Source organism: Numida meleagris, chromosome 3 (genome assembly GCF_002078875.1).
Source record: "Numida meleagris isolate 19003 breed g44 Domestic line chromosome 3, NumMel1.0, whole genome shotgun sequence".
Classification (NCBI taxonomy): Eukaryota; Metazoa; Chordata; class Aves; order Galliformes; family Numididae; genus Numida; species Numida meleagris.
In genome coordinates this window covers 57,400,608-57,416,561 of record NC_034411.1, presented here as the reverse complement: position 1 = coordinate 57,416,561, position 15,954 = coordinate 57,400,608, and the positions used below count along the sequence as shown (strand labels likewise).

Sequence of the window (15,954 nt, the reverse complement as noted above, 5' to 3'; positions counted from 1 at the left end):
TAGATAAAACCAAACTATGGGAAATAGCATATACAGTTCTGATAATTTCAAATAATTAAATTTCAATAATTTTTCAACAAGTAAGTGTTCTAGTTTTATAGCAAAAGAAATACTCATGCAAAAAGCAAAGGTCATAAGTGCTAAGGGACACTGAAATGTATCTGGAATAAAACAAGTAATATTTAAGAAATATATATTATTATCTTTTATTTCACTTCCCGTCTTGCTGCTTGTATACATTTTAAATTCAGTGTAAGAACTCAGCATAATTCAAATGATCATATATTTATTCAGAAGACTTAAGTTGTAGGTAGTGGTAATAACTTGTATTGTACCAAAACAGCTGAAAACAATAGATTTCTGTTTCAATCACCTGAAATAGAAATGCCAATCTTCAAGCTAACTACTGGTTGAAAGTTTGTGTAGTTTCTGAGAGATTAATTAGATGCTTAACAGTTTGACCATCTCTGAAAAACAAAGTTATTTAGTTGGTACCTATACTGCTAATATGATGCTAGTCATCAGGGAGGAAAGAGGGGTATTGCCCTTCATAGGGTAAAGAGAGAAGTAAGGAGTTTATAGTTTTGGAACCACAAGAAGTTAGCTGGAGCCACTACCACATGCTGTGTAGTTGACTCCTTTCATTGAGTTTTTGTTCTTGAATACACATCTTTCAGATTTTTCTAGGCTGCCTAGAGGCAGAACCATTGTGTAAATAGCTGATATTGTCTTAGTTGTGATTAAAACAGAAATGTGCAGTCTGTAATACATTCTAGCAGTTGACACATTTTATATGTGGGATAATCAATCAGTGAGTCAGCTGGGCTCAAATCCCTCCAAATCCTATTCCACCCATTTTGTCATTTCCTTGGCTTCCGAAGGATAACTGAGTATTACTTGTGTAGGTGGTTCTTAGCTTCAAAGGGACTCTGAGTGACTCCTCTTATCTGTCACACCTCCCTCTGGACGTGTCCAGGCTGTTCAAGTTGCTCTGTAGTCTGCAGCTGTCTGGAGACACCATCTGCTCTAATGACTCCCCTGGTCACCTGCCTCTGGCCTGCCTGCCTTCTGTAGGCTGACAATTCAGATATGGGTAACACTATCAGCATAAACACACCATATTTCTGTTTAATCATACATGAAAGCTTGACATACTGATACAAATCAAAATAGAAAATAGGGACCTTTGTCCATCTGTGCTAAATTACAATTTGTCCGTGATGATTAATCCCTGCCTTACCTACGTTTCATGGAGTGAACCTACTCCCTTTGTTTCTTTGTTGATTTGAGTTTGACCTTCCGACTTGATTAACAAAAGTACAGAATCATAGAATAATAGAATATCTCAATTTGGAAGGGACCCACAAGGATCATCGATTACAATTCCTGGCTCCACACAGGACCACCCAGAATTCAAACCCTATGTCTGAAAGTGCTGTCCAAACTATCCTTGAACTCCAGCACCTGGGGCTGTGACCACTGCCCAGGGGAGCCTGTTCCATTGCCATTGTCCTCTGGTGAAGAACATTTTTCTAACTCTCAACCTGACGCAGCTCCATGCCGTTCCCTCAGGTCCTGTGCTGTCACCAGAGAGCAGAGCTCAGTGCTGCCCCTCCGCTCCCCTGGTGAGGAGCCATGGCACCCAAACCTCCACCCAGTGCTGGAGGTGAGGCCACAGAGAGCAGAGCAGAGCGAAACAACCCTTTCCCTCACCTAGCAGCAGTGCATAGCCTGATGAACCCCGGGGTTCAGTTGGCCATTTGGGCTCCCAGGGCACACTGCTGGCTCAGATTCCACTTGTTGCTGTTGCTCTTTCTTTGCTCAGCAGATACGAGTCTAGTGGTTACCCACAAAATCTTGTAGGAAAGCCATCTTTTTTTCCCCTCCTTCACAGTTTTATGATAAGCTTCCTTGAGCATCTTAGCAACCTCTGCCCATATGGAAAGGTGATATAGGAGAATCCCTTTCAGTCTTTCTGTCAGCCTTGATCTGGGCAGGTGGTGTTACAGAAGAAAGAAGCAGGTGGCCCTCCACATCTCAGGCTGATATTTCTCTTACTGTTACCCAGCTTACACTGTTTGCAAACCTTTTCTATATGAATTATTCCTCTGGCTCAAGTATACTCTTAGATGGCTTGCACCTCCTCTCATGGCTCCTGATCACCCATATGTTTCCAAGTGTCATCCAGGTCTTTCCCCGAGAATCTCTTTCTTTGTGCTTGCTGCGTGGATCTCTAAGGGCCCTTTTAAGGCTGTCATCACTTGTTACCTGAGAAACCTATGGGGAGCAGCTGCTGCTGAGTCCTTTGTTCCTTCTTATTAAGGGGCACACAGCAGCCTGTTACTCCACTTGCTGCTGGATTTCTGGGAGCATCTAGAAACCGCGCCAGATGCACAGGACTGCACTTGACCCACAGTTTGTATTAAATGTGAAGTACATCTTGCTAAGGGCCATGACCTGAAGCGTCAAGAGCCTGAGTCATTCTCCTCTGTACAGATGTTGAAGAGCTAGCACTAGCAGGAGCTACTTTACAGGATCTATACCAAGATGGGCTTTTCTTGAGTGTTCTTGGAGTGGCTGATAGCGCTGGTGCAAGGGTCACTTGATAACAACAGTGCAGTACAAAGCAGTGCTAGATATAGGAGTAAATCTGGGCTGCTGTTTCTTTCAAGACTAAAACCATGAAGTATTAGGCCTTTAGTTCTGTTGTGGCTTAATCCAGCAGGCAGCTCAACCCCACACAGCCATTCGCTCACTGCCCTGCAGTGGGGTGGGGGAGAGCATGGGAAAAAAAGGAAGAACTCATGATTTGACATAAGGACAGTTTAATAGAACAGAAAAGGAAGGAAAAATAATAAAAACAACAAACAAACACAGAGCAAATGATGCAAATACAATTGCTCACCAGCCACTGCCAGATGTTCAGCCAGTCCCTGAGGAGTGTGGCTGCGTCCCCAGAGAACTCTCGCAGATTTTGTTCAGAATGAACAATGTGGTATGGGATGGGACATCACTTTGGCCAGTTTGAGTCAGCTCTCCTGGTTCTGTCCTCTCCCAGCTCCTTGTACATCCCCAGTCTCCTCCCTGGCAGGGCAGCACAGGAAGATGAAAAATCCTTGACTCAGTGTAAGCAGAAACAACTAAAACATCAGTATGTTACTAACATTATTTTCATCCTAAATCCAACATACCAGCCACTATGGAGAAAATTGGCTCTGTTTAGCCAAAACCAAGACAGGTACTGATGTTCTTGCTGAAGATGAAACAAACAGAACATCTACAAGGTTAGGGAGGCAGAATCTTGAAAAAAATACTAATGTTTGTTCTTTAAAAAAAAGATCAACAGCTGTGGTGCTTTGGTATCAGCAAGACGGTTATGTTTTACAAAGTGGTTTACAGACTTGTCTCTGTATTATTTCCTCTGTACTCCACATCCATTTTATTGTTATTCGATGCATTTTAGAGTAAGACTGTGCCATTTACAGTGCTACCAAAATATTCTGTCAAAGCTTCTGTTATAATTTGACTCAAAATCTTGTAAGGTTTGCTTGTTCAGAAGCTTCAGTTCTGACTTTTCAGTAAGAGTAAATATAATCATTGTATTAAGCAAAGTAAGAAAGTTAGCATTTGTCATCAGTACTCACAAATTATGGCTATTCGGTGGTGCAGCTAAACAGATCTGCAAGATAATTTGTGTCTACAAAGACACTTTATTCTAAACATAACATTTTCTAAAAAAAGGCTTTCCATCTTAAAATGCATTTAATTGTAGTAGGCTTATGAAAAGCTTTCTGAAATCATTGCATATCAATATGTCTGCTAATGCTGTGGATTTTATTAGATGGAGAAGAGATCAAAATTCAGTGGTTAATATTAAGTAGTACAGAAGCCTTACTCAGCTCTGTGGCTTATTAAAAGTTATTACTTATGCACTTGGTTGTGATTTTTTCCATGAAAGAAAAGAGGTTTAATAATATTGATGTCAACTGAAGAAATATGAAAGAGACTTTTCCTGCATATAAAATGGTTTTTCGTCTTGTTGCAGCCAAATTTGGTCTCCTCTACATCCATTTTCTGATGCAGGTACAGTGAAAAGAGGAACAGTGTTCCCCTGAAATGCTGGGAGGAGGGTGATCAAGTGGCTCAAGAGATCTCTTTCTCACTTTAAGAGATCTCAGTTTCTTTCTGTCCTTCAAGTTATTATATACCAATTAGTAATTAAATTTATGTATTTTTCCTGCAGTATTTGTAAATCATATAAATGAGAATTTTTCTGTGGAAAGACACCTCAAGATGTATTTTTCTTTTTGGGTGTGCATTTCAGAGTTAGAGAGGAGCTCTTGCCAAAAGTGTGTTTAAAATATTTAGCAATCAAATCCGAGCTTACTTGGTTCACCCTTTTTTGCAATCCAGGTAGCTGTAATAAACACAATACAACACATAAAATATCAAATCCTTCTAACAGGCTGAGTTTGGATTTAGTGCTACCCTGTGCAGCTTTTCGGCAACCCTGAGATGGACAAGTGTGAGTTTATGTGTGCTGCAAAATGCCACATGAATATGGAAACTACTATCCCTGCGAAGATCTGGGATGTGGAAAAGAATAAAGGAGCAAATTAGATAATAGCTACATGATCTATTCATTTCATAAAGATAGGTCATAATTCTCTTAATTTATTTCATAGAGAAAACTAATTACTTTTAATTGAGTAAGGACAAAATACAATGGCTTTTTTAATGAGTAAGTCCTACTTACTTCTGCTTAGAGATTCAAACATTGTTTTACAGAAGAATAATCTTTTGGTTTTGGCAGAAACCCTTATAGAAAGACATACGAGTAAGTTTGTTTTCTTTTTTTTTTTTTTATACTATCAACCTCAAAAAACTTTCTTCGGATGATTTTTAAATTTGTTACATAAAAATATGGCTTTTATGAAAACTAAAGAAACTAATTGACATGAAACTACTGAAATTGCCCAGATAGCATAAAAATGGGAGTGAATTGCGGTGAGTGAGAATCTCCAGAGAATTTAGGAACATGAAACCTGACACTACCAGTGAAATTTTTGAGTTTTTTTGAATAATCCTTTGAAGTCTGCTTTCATAAATTTAGAAAATGCTGTATACATAGTACCTCAGGCCTTTTTTTTCAGTTCTTCATAAAGGAAAGATTTCTTACAGGCGGAGAAGAAGCACTCTGCCTTTTAATAATGATGGTCTAAGGAGGGAATTGAGGTTGCCACTTTTTGTCTGTCACCTGAATTACTACTGAGCAAATAATAATGAACAGTGGGTACATTTTTGTTTCTGGATTAGTGCTTCCATCAGCCACCTCTCTATTAATTTCATAGTCATTAAATAATGGCAGGCTGGAGCAACTTCTGTTTGGAAATATGCTTACCTGATACCTGTTGAAAATTCATGATAACGTCCATATATACAGTCTGTCTGTTTCTCATACCATAATAGACATCATCTTCTTGCATGGATCATAGAATCATAGAATCATAGAATGCGCTAGGTTGGAAAAGACCTACAAGATCACCTAGTCCAACCATCCACCTACCACCAACAACCCCACTAAACTATGTCTCCCAACGCTATATCTAAACGTTTCTTGAACACCTCCAGGGACGGTGACTCCACCACCTCCCTGGGCAGCCCATTCCAGCGCCAGACCACTCTTTCAGAAAAGTAGCATTTCCTAATGTCCAGCCTAAATCTCGCCTGGCGCAACTTGAAGCCATTCCCCCTCGTCCTGTGGCTAGTTACAAGAGAGAAGAGGCCAACCCCCAGCTCACTACAACCTCTCTTCAGGTAGTTATAGAGAGCGATAAGGTCTCCCCTGAGCCTCCTCCATACTGAACAATCCCAGCTCCCTCAGCCGCTCCTCATAAGGCCTGTGCTCCAGACCCCTCACCAGCTTCGTCGCCCTCCTCTGAACACACTCCAGGGCCTCAGTGTCTTTCTTGCAGTGAGGGGCCCAAAACTGGACACAGTACTCGAGGTGGGGCCTCACTAGGGCTGAGTACAGAGGGAGAATGACTTCCCTACTCCTACGGGCAACACTATTTCTGATACAAGCCAGGATGCCATTGGTCTTCTTGGCCACCTGGGCACACTGCTGGCTCATGCTCAGCCGAGCGTCGACTAATACCCCTAGGTCCGTTTCCTCCATACAACTTTCGAACCACTCTGCCCCAAGCCTGTAGCGTTGCCTGGGGTTGTTGCGGCCAAAGTGCAGGACCCGGCACTTGGTCTTGCTGAACCTCATCCCGCTGGCTTCAGCCCAGAGATCTAGCCTGTCCAGATCTCTCTGTAGGGCCTCTCTACCCCCAGGCAGATCGACACTTCCTGCCAGCTTGGTGTCGTCTGCAAACTTACTGAGGGTGCTCTCAATGCCCTCATCCAGGTCATCAATAAAGATATTGAAGAGGACAGGCCCCAGCACCGACCCCTGGGGAACACCACTCATGACTGGTCGCCTGCTGGATTTAACTCCATTAACCACCACTCTCTGGGCCTGGCCCTCCAGCCAGCTCCTTACCCAGCAAAGGGTGTACCTGTCCAAGCCACAGGCTGCCAGTTTCTCCAGGAGAATACTGTGGGAGACAGTGTCAAAGGCTTTGCTGAAGTCTAGGTAGACCACATCAACAGCCTTTCCCTCATCCACCGGACGGGTCACTCGATCATAGAAGGAGATCAGGTTGGTCAAGCAGGACCTGCCATTCACAAACCCATGCTGGCTAGGCCTGATCCCCTGGTTGTCTTGCAAATGCCGTGTGATCTCCCTCAGGACAATCTGCTCCATAACCTTCCCCGGCACCAAGGTCAGGCTGACAGGCCTGTAGTTCCCCGGATCCTCCTTACGACCCTTCTTGTAGATGGGAGTCACATTGGCAAGTTTCCAGTCTTCTGGGACCTCTCCAGTTGACCAGGAACGCCGATAGATGATGGAAAGCGGCTTGGCAATGGATGTCACTGTTAGGATTTTTAGAATCCAAATATATAAAGACATCTGTTGAAAATTATTTTCTGCAAATCACAAGCAGTCAGTGGTTTGCTTTCCCTCTGCTTCTCTGTCTTTCATTTTATGCTCCCAGTCTAACTTTATCTGCTTGTTAAACCATCCCCAGCATTGACATTTCACCTCTTTCTCTGCAGCAGACCATCAGTCTTTTTTTATCTTAGAGCTTAGCAATACCACGAAAGAAATAATGTATTTTTTCATACCTAGCATATAGCATCTTGGTTGTATTTTATAATATTATCTAGTATTCATTGTAATTCATTAATTAACCTTAGAATCTATTTTCAAGTGATTATAAGATGTCTTTTAAAGTAATAAATAATAATCCTGAACTGTGTCATTTTATTTGTTACTTTTACTCATAAGTAAATGACCAAACATGACTTTCTTTTTTTCTGTGCTGGTTCACGTTTCCCACATAGTAGACAGCCAAGTGTAAAAAGCCTAAAATGAAAAAACAAAAAACCAACTCATAAAAACAGTGAAGGTTTGAATTCATGAGCTTAAAATTTATGAAAATTATCTGGTAAACTAAACCAAGTTTGTAGTCTTACGATGTAACAATAGAGGAAAAGGATATAGGTATGTATAGAGAAGGATCAGCTTTATTCAGAAAGATAAAAGTGATTCTATAGTTGAGACTCAAGTGGTCTTAACAGACTTAGAATCATAGAATCATAGAATTAGCAAGGTTGGAAAAGACCTACAAGATCATCCAGTCCAACCATCCACGTACCACCAATATAACCCCACTAAACCATGTCTCTCAGCACAACATCTAAACATTCCTTGAACACCTCCAGGGATGGTGACTCCACCACCTCCCTGGGCAGCCCATTCCAGCACCTGACCAAACTTTCAGAAAAGTAATATTTCCTAACATCCAGCCTAAATCTCCCCTGGTGCATCTTGAGGCCATTCCCCCTCGTCCTGTGGCTAGTTACAAGAGAGAAGAGGCCGACCCTCAGCTCACTACAACTTCCCTTCAGGTAGTTATAGAGAGCAATAAGGTCACCTCTGAGCCTTCTCTTCTCCAGACTGAACAACCCCAACTCCCACAGCTGCTCCTCTTAAGGTCTGTGCTCCAGACCCCTCACCAAGGGTCCAGGGTGTAGACTCACCACGAGGGGACCGCCCAGGGTCCAGACCCACCACCAAGGGTGGCCAAGAAGGCCAATGGCATCTTCAGCCCAGCTGAAGTGCCTTTACACTAATGCATGCAGCATGGGAAATAAGCAGGAGGAACTGGAAACCGTGATGTGCTCGGAAAATTATGATCTGGTTGCTATCACAGAAATGTGGTGGGACGAATCCCACGACTGGAACACTCTGATTGAGGGCTACAGCCTCTTCAGAAGGGATAGACAGGGCAGGAAGGGAGGGGGAGTTGCCCTCTACGTTAGGAAGTGGATAGATTGTGAAGAGCTGTGTCTGAGTAACAGCCATGACCAGGTTGAGAGCTTATGGGTTAAATTCAGGGATCGGTCCGGTAAAGGAGATCTAGTGGTTGGGGTCTGTTACAGGCCACTTGATCAGGGGGAAGCCTGTTGATGAGGCCTTCTTGCTCCAGCTGCAGGAGGTGTCGCGTTCATGGGCTCTTGTCCTGATGGGGGATTTCAACCACCCAGATATCTGCTGGGATAGCGGCAAGGCAGGCGGCAGACAGTCCAGCAGATTCCTGGAGTCTGATGAGGATAAATTCCTGGTCCAGGTGTTAGATGGACTGACCCGAGGTGAAGCCTTACTGGACCTGGTGCTCACCAGCGTGGAGGAGAGCATTAGAGGGGTTAAGATTGGAGGCCCCCTGGGCTGTAGTGATCATGCCCTGGTGGAGTTTGTGATCTGGAGGAATGCAGGCCTGGCAAAGAGTAAAGTCAGGACCCTGAACTTCAGGAGAGCGAACTTCCGGCTGCTCAAGGAACTGCTGGGTGGGATCCCCTGGGAAACTGTCCTTAAGGGCGTAGGAACAGAGCAGAGCTGGCAGCTCTTTAAGGACACCCTCCTGAGAGCGCAAGAGCTCTCCATTCCCCAGCAAAAGAAATCGAGCAGAGGAGGCGGGCGACCGGTATGGCTGAGCAAGGACCTGCAGATTAAACTGAGGGAAAAGAGAGAAATGTATGCAAAGTGGAAGCAGGGTTGTGTAGCCTAGGAGGAATATAGGGCTGTTGTCCGCATGTGTAGAGATAGGATCAGGAAAGCCAAGGCACAGGTAGAGCTGAACTTGGCTAGGGATGTGAAAAATAACAAGGGGTTCTACAGGTACATAGGCAGGAGGAGACAGGTCAAGGAGAGTGTTCCCCCTGTGGTAAATGAGGATGGAGAATTGGCTTCCTCAGACATGGAAAAAGCTGAGGTATTCAATAAGTGCTTTGCCTCGGTCTTCACTGGTGGTCAGGCTCCCTGTGTCTGCCAGGACCCTGAACCTCGAGGTGTGGGTGAGAGGAGCGGATTCTGTCCCACTGTAACAGTGGAACAAGTTTGAGACCTCCTCATGAAACTGAATGTATGGAAGTCCATGGCGCTGGATGATATCCATCCTAGGGTTCTGAGAGAGACGGCTGATGTGGTTGCCAAGCCGCTCTCCATCATACTTGAAAAATCATGGCTGTCCGGGGAAGTCCCCAGTGACTGGAGAAAGGGAAACATTACTCCCATTTTTAAGAAAGGGAGAAAGGATGACCCGGAGAACTACAGGCCAGTGAGCCTCACCTCTGTGCCTGGGAAGATCATGGAGCAGATCCTCCTGGAAGACATGTTAAGGCACATACGTGACAAGGAGGTGATCCGAGACAGCCAGCATGGCTTCACCAAGGGCAGATCTTGCCTGACCAATCTGGTGGCAACGGCATTGGTGGATGGGAGGAGGGCGATGGATGTCATCTACCCGGACTCTCCAAAGCTTTTGACAGGGTCCCTCATCACATCCTTCTCTCCAAATTGGAGAGGTATGGATTTGAAGGATGGACTGTTCGGTGGGTTAAGAACTGGTTGGCTGGTTGCAGGCAAATGGTTGTGATCAATGGTTCTATGTCAGGGTGGAGGCTGGTCACGAGTGGTGTCCCCCAAGGCTCAGTCCTGGGACCGGTGCTCTTCAATGTCTTTATCAGTGACATAGACGATGGAATCGAGTGTACCCTCAGCAAGTTTGCAGATGACACCAAGCTGAACGGTGCAATCAATACATTGGAAGGAAGGGAAGCCATCTAGAGGGACCTGGACAGCTGGACAAGTGGGCCCACGAGAACCTAATGAGGTTCAACAAGGCCAAATGCAAGGTGCTGCACTTGGGCTGGGGCAATCCCAGGTATTTATACAACCTGGGCAAAGAACTCCTCGAGAGCAGCCCTGCAGAGAGGGACTTGGGGGTCCTGGTGGACGAGAAGCTGGACATGAGCCAGCAGTGTGCGCTGGTGGCCTGCAGGGCCAACTGTGTTCTGGGCTGCATTAAAAGAGGAGTGGTCAGCAGGGAGAGGGAGGTGGTGGTCCCCCTCTGCTCAGCTCTTGTAAGGCCCCATCTGGAGTACTGTGTCCAGGCCTGGGGCCCCCAGCACAAGGAGGACGTGGAGCTCTTGGAAAGAGTTCAGAGGAGGGTGACCAAGATGATCAGAGGGCTGGAGCACCTCTCCTATGAGGAAAGGTTGAGGGAACTGGGCTTGTTTAGTTTGGAGAAGAGAAGGCTCTGGGGAGACCTCATTGTGGCCTTCCAATACTTGAAGGGAGCATATAAACGAGGGGGATCGATTGTATGCGAGGGTAGATAGCGATAGGACAAGGGGGAATGGTTTTAAGCTGAGACAGAGGAGATTTAGGTTAGATATTAGAAGGAAGTTTTTCACACAGAAGGTGGTGACGCACTGGAACAGATTGCTCAGGGAGGTTGTGGATGCTCTGTCCCTGGAGGCATTCAACGCCAGACTGGATGTGGCTCTGGGCAGCCTGGTCTAGTGGTTGGTGACCCTGCCCTTAGCAGGGGGGTTGAAACTCAATGATCCTTGAGGTCCTTTTCAACCCAGGCCATTCTATGATTCTATGATCATGGCTTGTATCAGAAATAGTGTTGCCAGTAGGAGTAGGGAAGTAATTGTTCCTCTGTATTCAGCACTGGTGAGGCTGCACCTCGAGTACTGTGTCCAGTTTTGGGCCCCTCACTGCAAGAAAGACACTGAAGCCATGGAGTGTGTTCAGAGGAGGGTGACAAAGCTGGTGAAGGGTCTTAATAAAAGCTTCTTTGAATAATAGAATAAGAATACATTAATGTATGCTGAAACGTAAAAGGCAAAATCTCTTAAAGAAGATGTGTAGAATGATCTGTAATCGTAATAATTGTCACAAAAGATTTTGAAAGAGCTACTGGCTGAAATGGTAAAATGATCTGAAACTTATACAAGGTGATAATTTGTTACTTCTTTTCCTGGAGACCAGTCCTGACATAAACCATCTGTACAGATTTCTTTGTATTTTCATCTTTAATCCTGATACGTCACCACAAAGAACACTAGTTTTCTTCAAATGTTTGTATCATTAATGGAAGATTTATTGCCTATAAAGATATGTGAAAACATTTTTAAAATGCCATGTGAATCTTAACACTTCTATTATGTCCTAACTGGATTAATATGTAGTAACTTCTAAAAAGTATTAATAATTTAATAATAAATATTTACGTATTAACAAAGCTTACACAAACTTTCACTGCATTAATATTTCTGCTTTTTTTTCCCCCAGGACACAATATAGAACTATGATAGCAACCGGAGGAGTCATAACAGGACTGGCTGCCTTGAAAAGGCAAGATTCTGCCAGATCTCAGCAACATGTAAATCTTGCCGCAGCACCAGCTTCTGAGGAGAAGAAACCAGTCAGACGCCGGCCCAGGGCAGATGTAGTCATTGTCAGGGGCAAAATCCGACTCTATTCTCCATCGGGATTCTTCCTTGTTTTGGGAGTGCTTATCGCATTCTTGGGAATTGCAATGGCCATCCTTGGATACTGGCCCCAAAAGGAACAGCTTTTGGGATCTGAAGATAATCTATCAGTAAACGAAACCCAGGTCCTAAGAAACCAAGGAAGCATTTTACTTCGTTTCTTTGAGCAGCATGTGCACTCAGATAAGATGAAAATGTTGGGCCCTTTTACTATGGGAATTGGAATCTTCATTTTTATTTGCGCAAATGCCATTCTACATGAAAACCGTGACAAGGAAACAAAAATCATACACATGAGAGACATATACTCAACTGTAATAGACATCCACACCTTGAGGATCAAGGAACAAAAGCAGTTGAGTGGTGCCTTTGCTGGTTTGTTAGGGGAAGGAGAACTCAGGCACAGTGGGAGCTCATGTGCATCACGGCTGGCTGCTAACACAGTTGCACCTTTCTCTGGCTTCAAGAGTAGTTTTAGAATGGATAGTTCTGCTGAAGAAGATGAAATTACTCTAAATGAAGATAGGACCACTGCTAGCCTACTACCACCTCTGCTGACTGAGCAATCTGGTTCAGTCTTTGGACTTTACCCTCATTCCAACAAGGCTTCAGATGACAAAAACACTAGTTCTATAAAGTGTGAAACAAAATCCATTGTGTCATCTTCCATTAGTGCTTTCACACTGCCAGTAATAAAACTGAATAACTGTGTTATTGATGAGCCCAGTATAGACAACATAACCGAGGACTCCGAGATCACAAGGAGTCGGTCCAGAAATCTTTCAATGGACTCTTTGGCCATTCCATTAACTGACACCAAAGAATCCTGCAAGCCAGCTGCGCTACCACGACATAATTCATTTGTGGATACTCAACACGACCAGTTCAAATCTTCTATGACCCTCGGACCAAGCACAGGAAAGCTTTTATCCCCTGGTGCTGCCAGGAAACAGTTTGGTTCCAACACATCTTTGCATCTTCTGTCTTCACATTCAAAGTCACTGGATTTGGACAGGGGTCCATCTACACTCACTGTCCAAGCTGAACAAAGGAAACATCCCAGCTGGCCCAGGCTGGATCGGAGCAACAGTAAAGGATATATGAAATTAGAAAACAAAGAAGACCCAATGGATAGGTTACTTGTGCCACAAGCAGTGGTCAAAAAAGACTTTACCAATAAGGAAAAGCTTCTTATGATATCAAGATCTCATAATAATTTGAGTTTTGAACACGATGAGTTTTTGAGTAACAATTTAAAGAGGGGAACTTCAGAAACAAGGTTTTAATATTTAAATTGGAATTTACAAGATATCATACAGTGTTTTTAAAAAAAACATTTTGACAAGTGTTTCCTTTTCAGTGAAAATTCTCTGAGCCTGTTTTTAACCAAATGCTTAATAGCAAATTAAAATTGGCTTGTGTGAACAGAGATCTTCATCTTTGTAAGGCCAAGTTTTTTGTCATAGTATCATACAGTTGCAATATTGTACATTATCAATGCTCGGAGAGTTTTGGTACAACTTTTCCAAATTTTTTCCAAGTAATTATCCCTTCTGTTCTATATAAGCATGTTAGTTTCTATCAATTTGACTCCAGAAGCCTGCATTAGAATAAAAGCTGAGTTTACCTATAAGTTCTGTTTATTTAATGACTGCAAGAGTCTAAAAATTGTGCTTATGGTCTAGAATGGGAAGTGAGCAGCAGTACGTACTGGAATTGTTAAATTCAGGCCTTTATCCTAGGTGTTGCCTTTCACATATGATACATCTCAGTAATTACAATCTTGCCACTGTCATTGTGAGAAACTTGTTTACATATTGAGGTGGGTGGTTAGAGAAGAGTGGGTATAATTAAAAACATTTTTGTGAATTCATTGTAATCGATCAAGTTGAATACTAGTGTTGTGAATTATTAACTATGCTTTGTACAATAATGTTTCTACATACATTATAATTTAATCCCGTAATTCCAGGAAAACATATTAAAGAAATCTGAAAATCCTCTAGGGTTAGCTTTCTAAAGCACTTTGATTGGCAGCAGTTCTAAAGTCTAACTATTTGGATTCAATTAAAATCATAGGAACATAGTGATAACAGGATTTTAGAAACGTGATGTATAGTAAAATGATATTGAGACATTATTCTGATGGGAATAATGGGAAGTGAATATATTGCCTCTCAATAGCAAGAAGCTAAATAACTAGATCTTTATGGTCAAAATAGCTGATACAAAGCATACAAATTCAATATGCATACTAACACAGTATGAAAGCCCCTTGCCTGAATTTTGTTTTATATATTTCACATAATTATTGGCATGGTGGTTCACTGAAAGCTTAGCTGGAGTAATTTGCATTACAAGATTTTGCAGAAGTTTGTGACATTTAAAACAATGTTTGTCTCACGAGAGCAAACTTCTCAGTTGGCAGTTTTAGGCTGTTTATAAAGAAAATGAGAATTTGAGTGTGCATACCAGAAAGTTTTCATGTATTTCATTAAGGTACTTAGGCCTTAATCCTGCCATGACAGCCATGATAGAGAATGTCATTTCTGGTTGCAAGGCTCACCTAGCAGGACGTTGGTCTTAACTGGTCATTTTGGATATATTCACGTAACCTAAATGCTCAGGAATTATTTTTAATGGCTTTTCCCAAAAAGAATAAAACCTGTGAAAGTGTTGTACTTCAGTTGGTTATGAAAGATCAAACATAAAAATACTCTCTCTTTTTTTTTTTTGTTTAAATATTCAGCTCCAAATTTCAACTGTGCAGTGTTTATGTATCAGGAGCATAACTTGCTCAGTGAATTGAGGCATAGTGTTAACTATTAGAACCTCAAGCCTATATATTGTAATAGAGTTGGCTAAATATTTTGCTATGAAGCTTTTAATAACTTTCTGGTTTGTGTTCTTAAGACATTTGCTATTTTTTGAAACAAAAATAAAATGTGTATCTACATACCTGCTGTGAGACGTTTTTTCCTCTGTAATCTCAGGTCTTCCATATCAAAGTATAATTAGGTATCATAATATTGTAAATAATATTATGCTAACTATATTAGCCCACCACTAGATGTACGACAGTGACTAATTTCAGTGATACCTCTGCATATGTAGAGGCTGAGTTTACTGCTTTTCTGATATTTATGTTTCTAATGTAGTATGAAATATATTCAAAATGCTTTTGATATAAGGAAATTTTGTATTAAAAGAACATCCTGTTCTTTTTAGTTTGGCAGTAAAGAAGCTTAGAAAAATGGAAACTACTATTAAACAGATACAAATGATGTGAGCTTTTATTTCCTGAATAGCTAAATTAAGTCTTAGCTTACACAACGGTTTGGTTTTGCTCACCATTGTATGTGAGAATAGTTGTCCTTTTTGTAGGTATATCAGGGCATGGGCTTTTAATTTTTCCATAGATACCCAATATTGAAAAACTTACTGACTTCAGCAAAAATTACCTGCTTGGGAGACCGAGGCAAAGTTACTGACTTAAGTTAGCAAGAAATTGAAATAGCAAATACAAAGAAGCTGTGTGATTGACAGACTGACTACAGAAAGATTCCCAAATTACCCTAAAATAGAACATTTCATTCAGATAATAACATACACGGTAAGTTCCAGAAATAATCTCATCTATTAAGTTAACATGATAACTCTTAAAAGTGGTGATAACCTTGTTTTCCTGGATTTTCAGATCCCAGACTTTAAACATGCATGCCAAATCATTCATAAGGCGTAAAGTCCAAGGTGCTAAGTCTGATGAGAGCTATAATGTTTTTAAAAAGTTGGGTAGGTCTCTATTTCTGCCCAGATACTAACCACAAGGTTAGGCATCAGTCTGGAAATGAAGGGCATTGCATCTTTCCATATTTCTTGTATAGTTCTGACTCAGTATCTAGTCAGAAAAACTTGTAGATGTTCAAGAGGTGCGGACACTAACCTTCATATGTAGAGGACAGAATCCTGAATAAGGTACAGTGTTCTGAACTGTATGTA

At 42.2% G+C, this 15,954-nt stretch overlaps 1 protein-coding gene across 5 annotated transcripts in view; it reads left to right on the top strand.

The window, feature by feature from the left end:
* The window catches only part of TMEM200A (transmembrane protein 200A), a 58,256-nt gene extending 43,345 nt beyond the window's left edge, over positions 1 to 14,911 (top strand). For all 5 annotated transcript variants that reach the window (XM_021391440.1, XM_021391439.1, XM_021391442.1 and 2 more), the window contains one exon: positions 11,756 to 14,911. In XM_021391440.1, the coding sequence (XP_021247115.1) occupies positions 11,772 to 13,241 (1,470 nt within the window). In that variant the 5' untranslated portion in view covers positions 11,756 to 11,771 and the 3' untranslated portion in view covers positions 13,242 to 14,911. The remainder of the gene's footprint in view (positions 1 to 11,755) is intronic.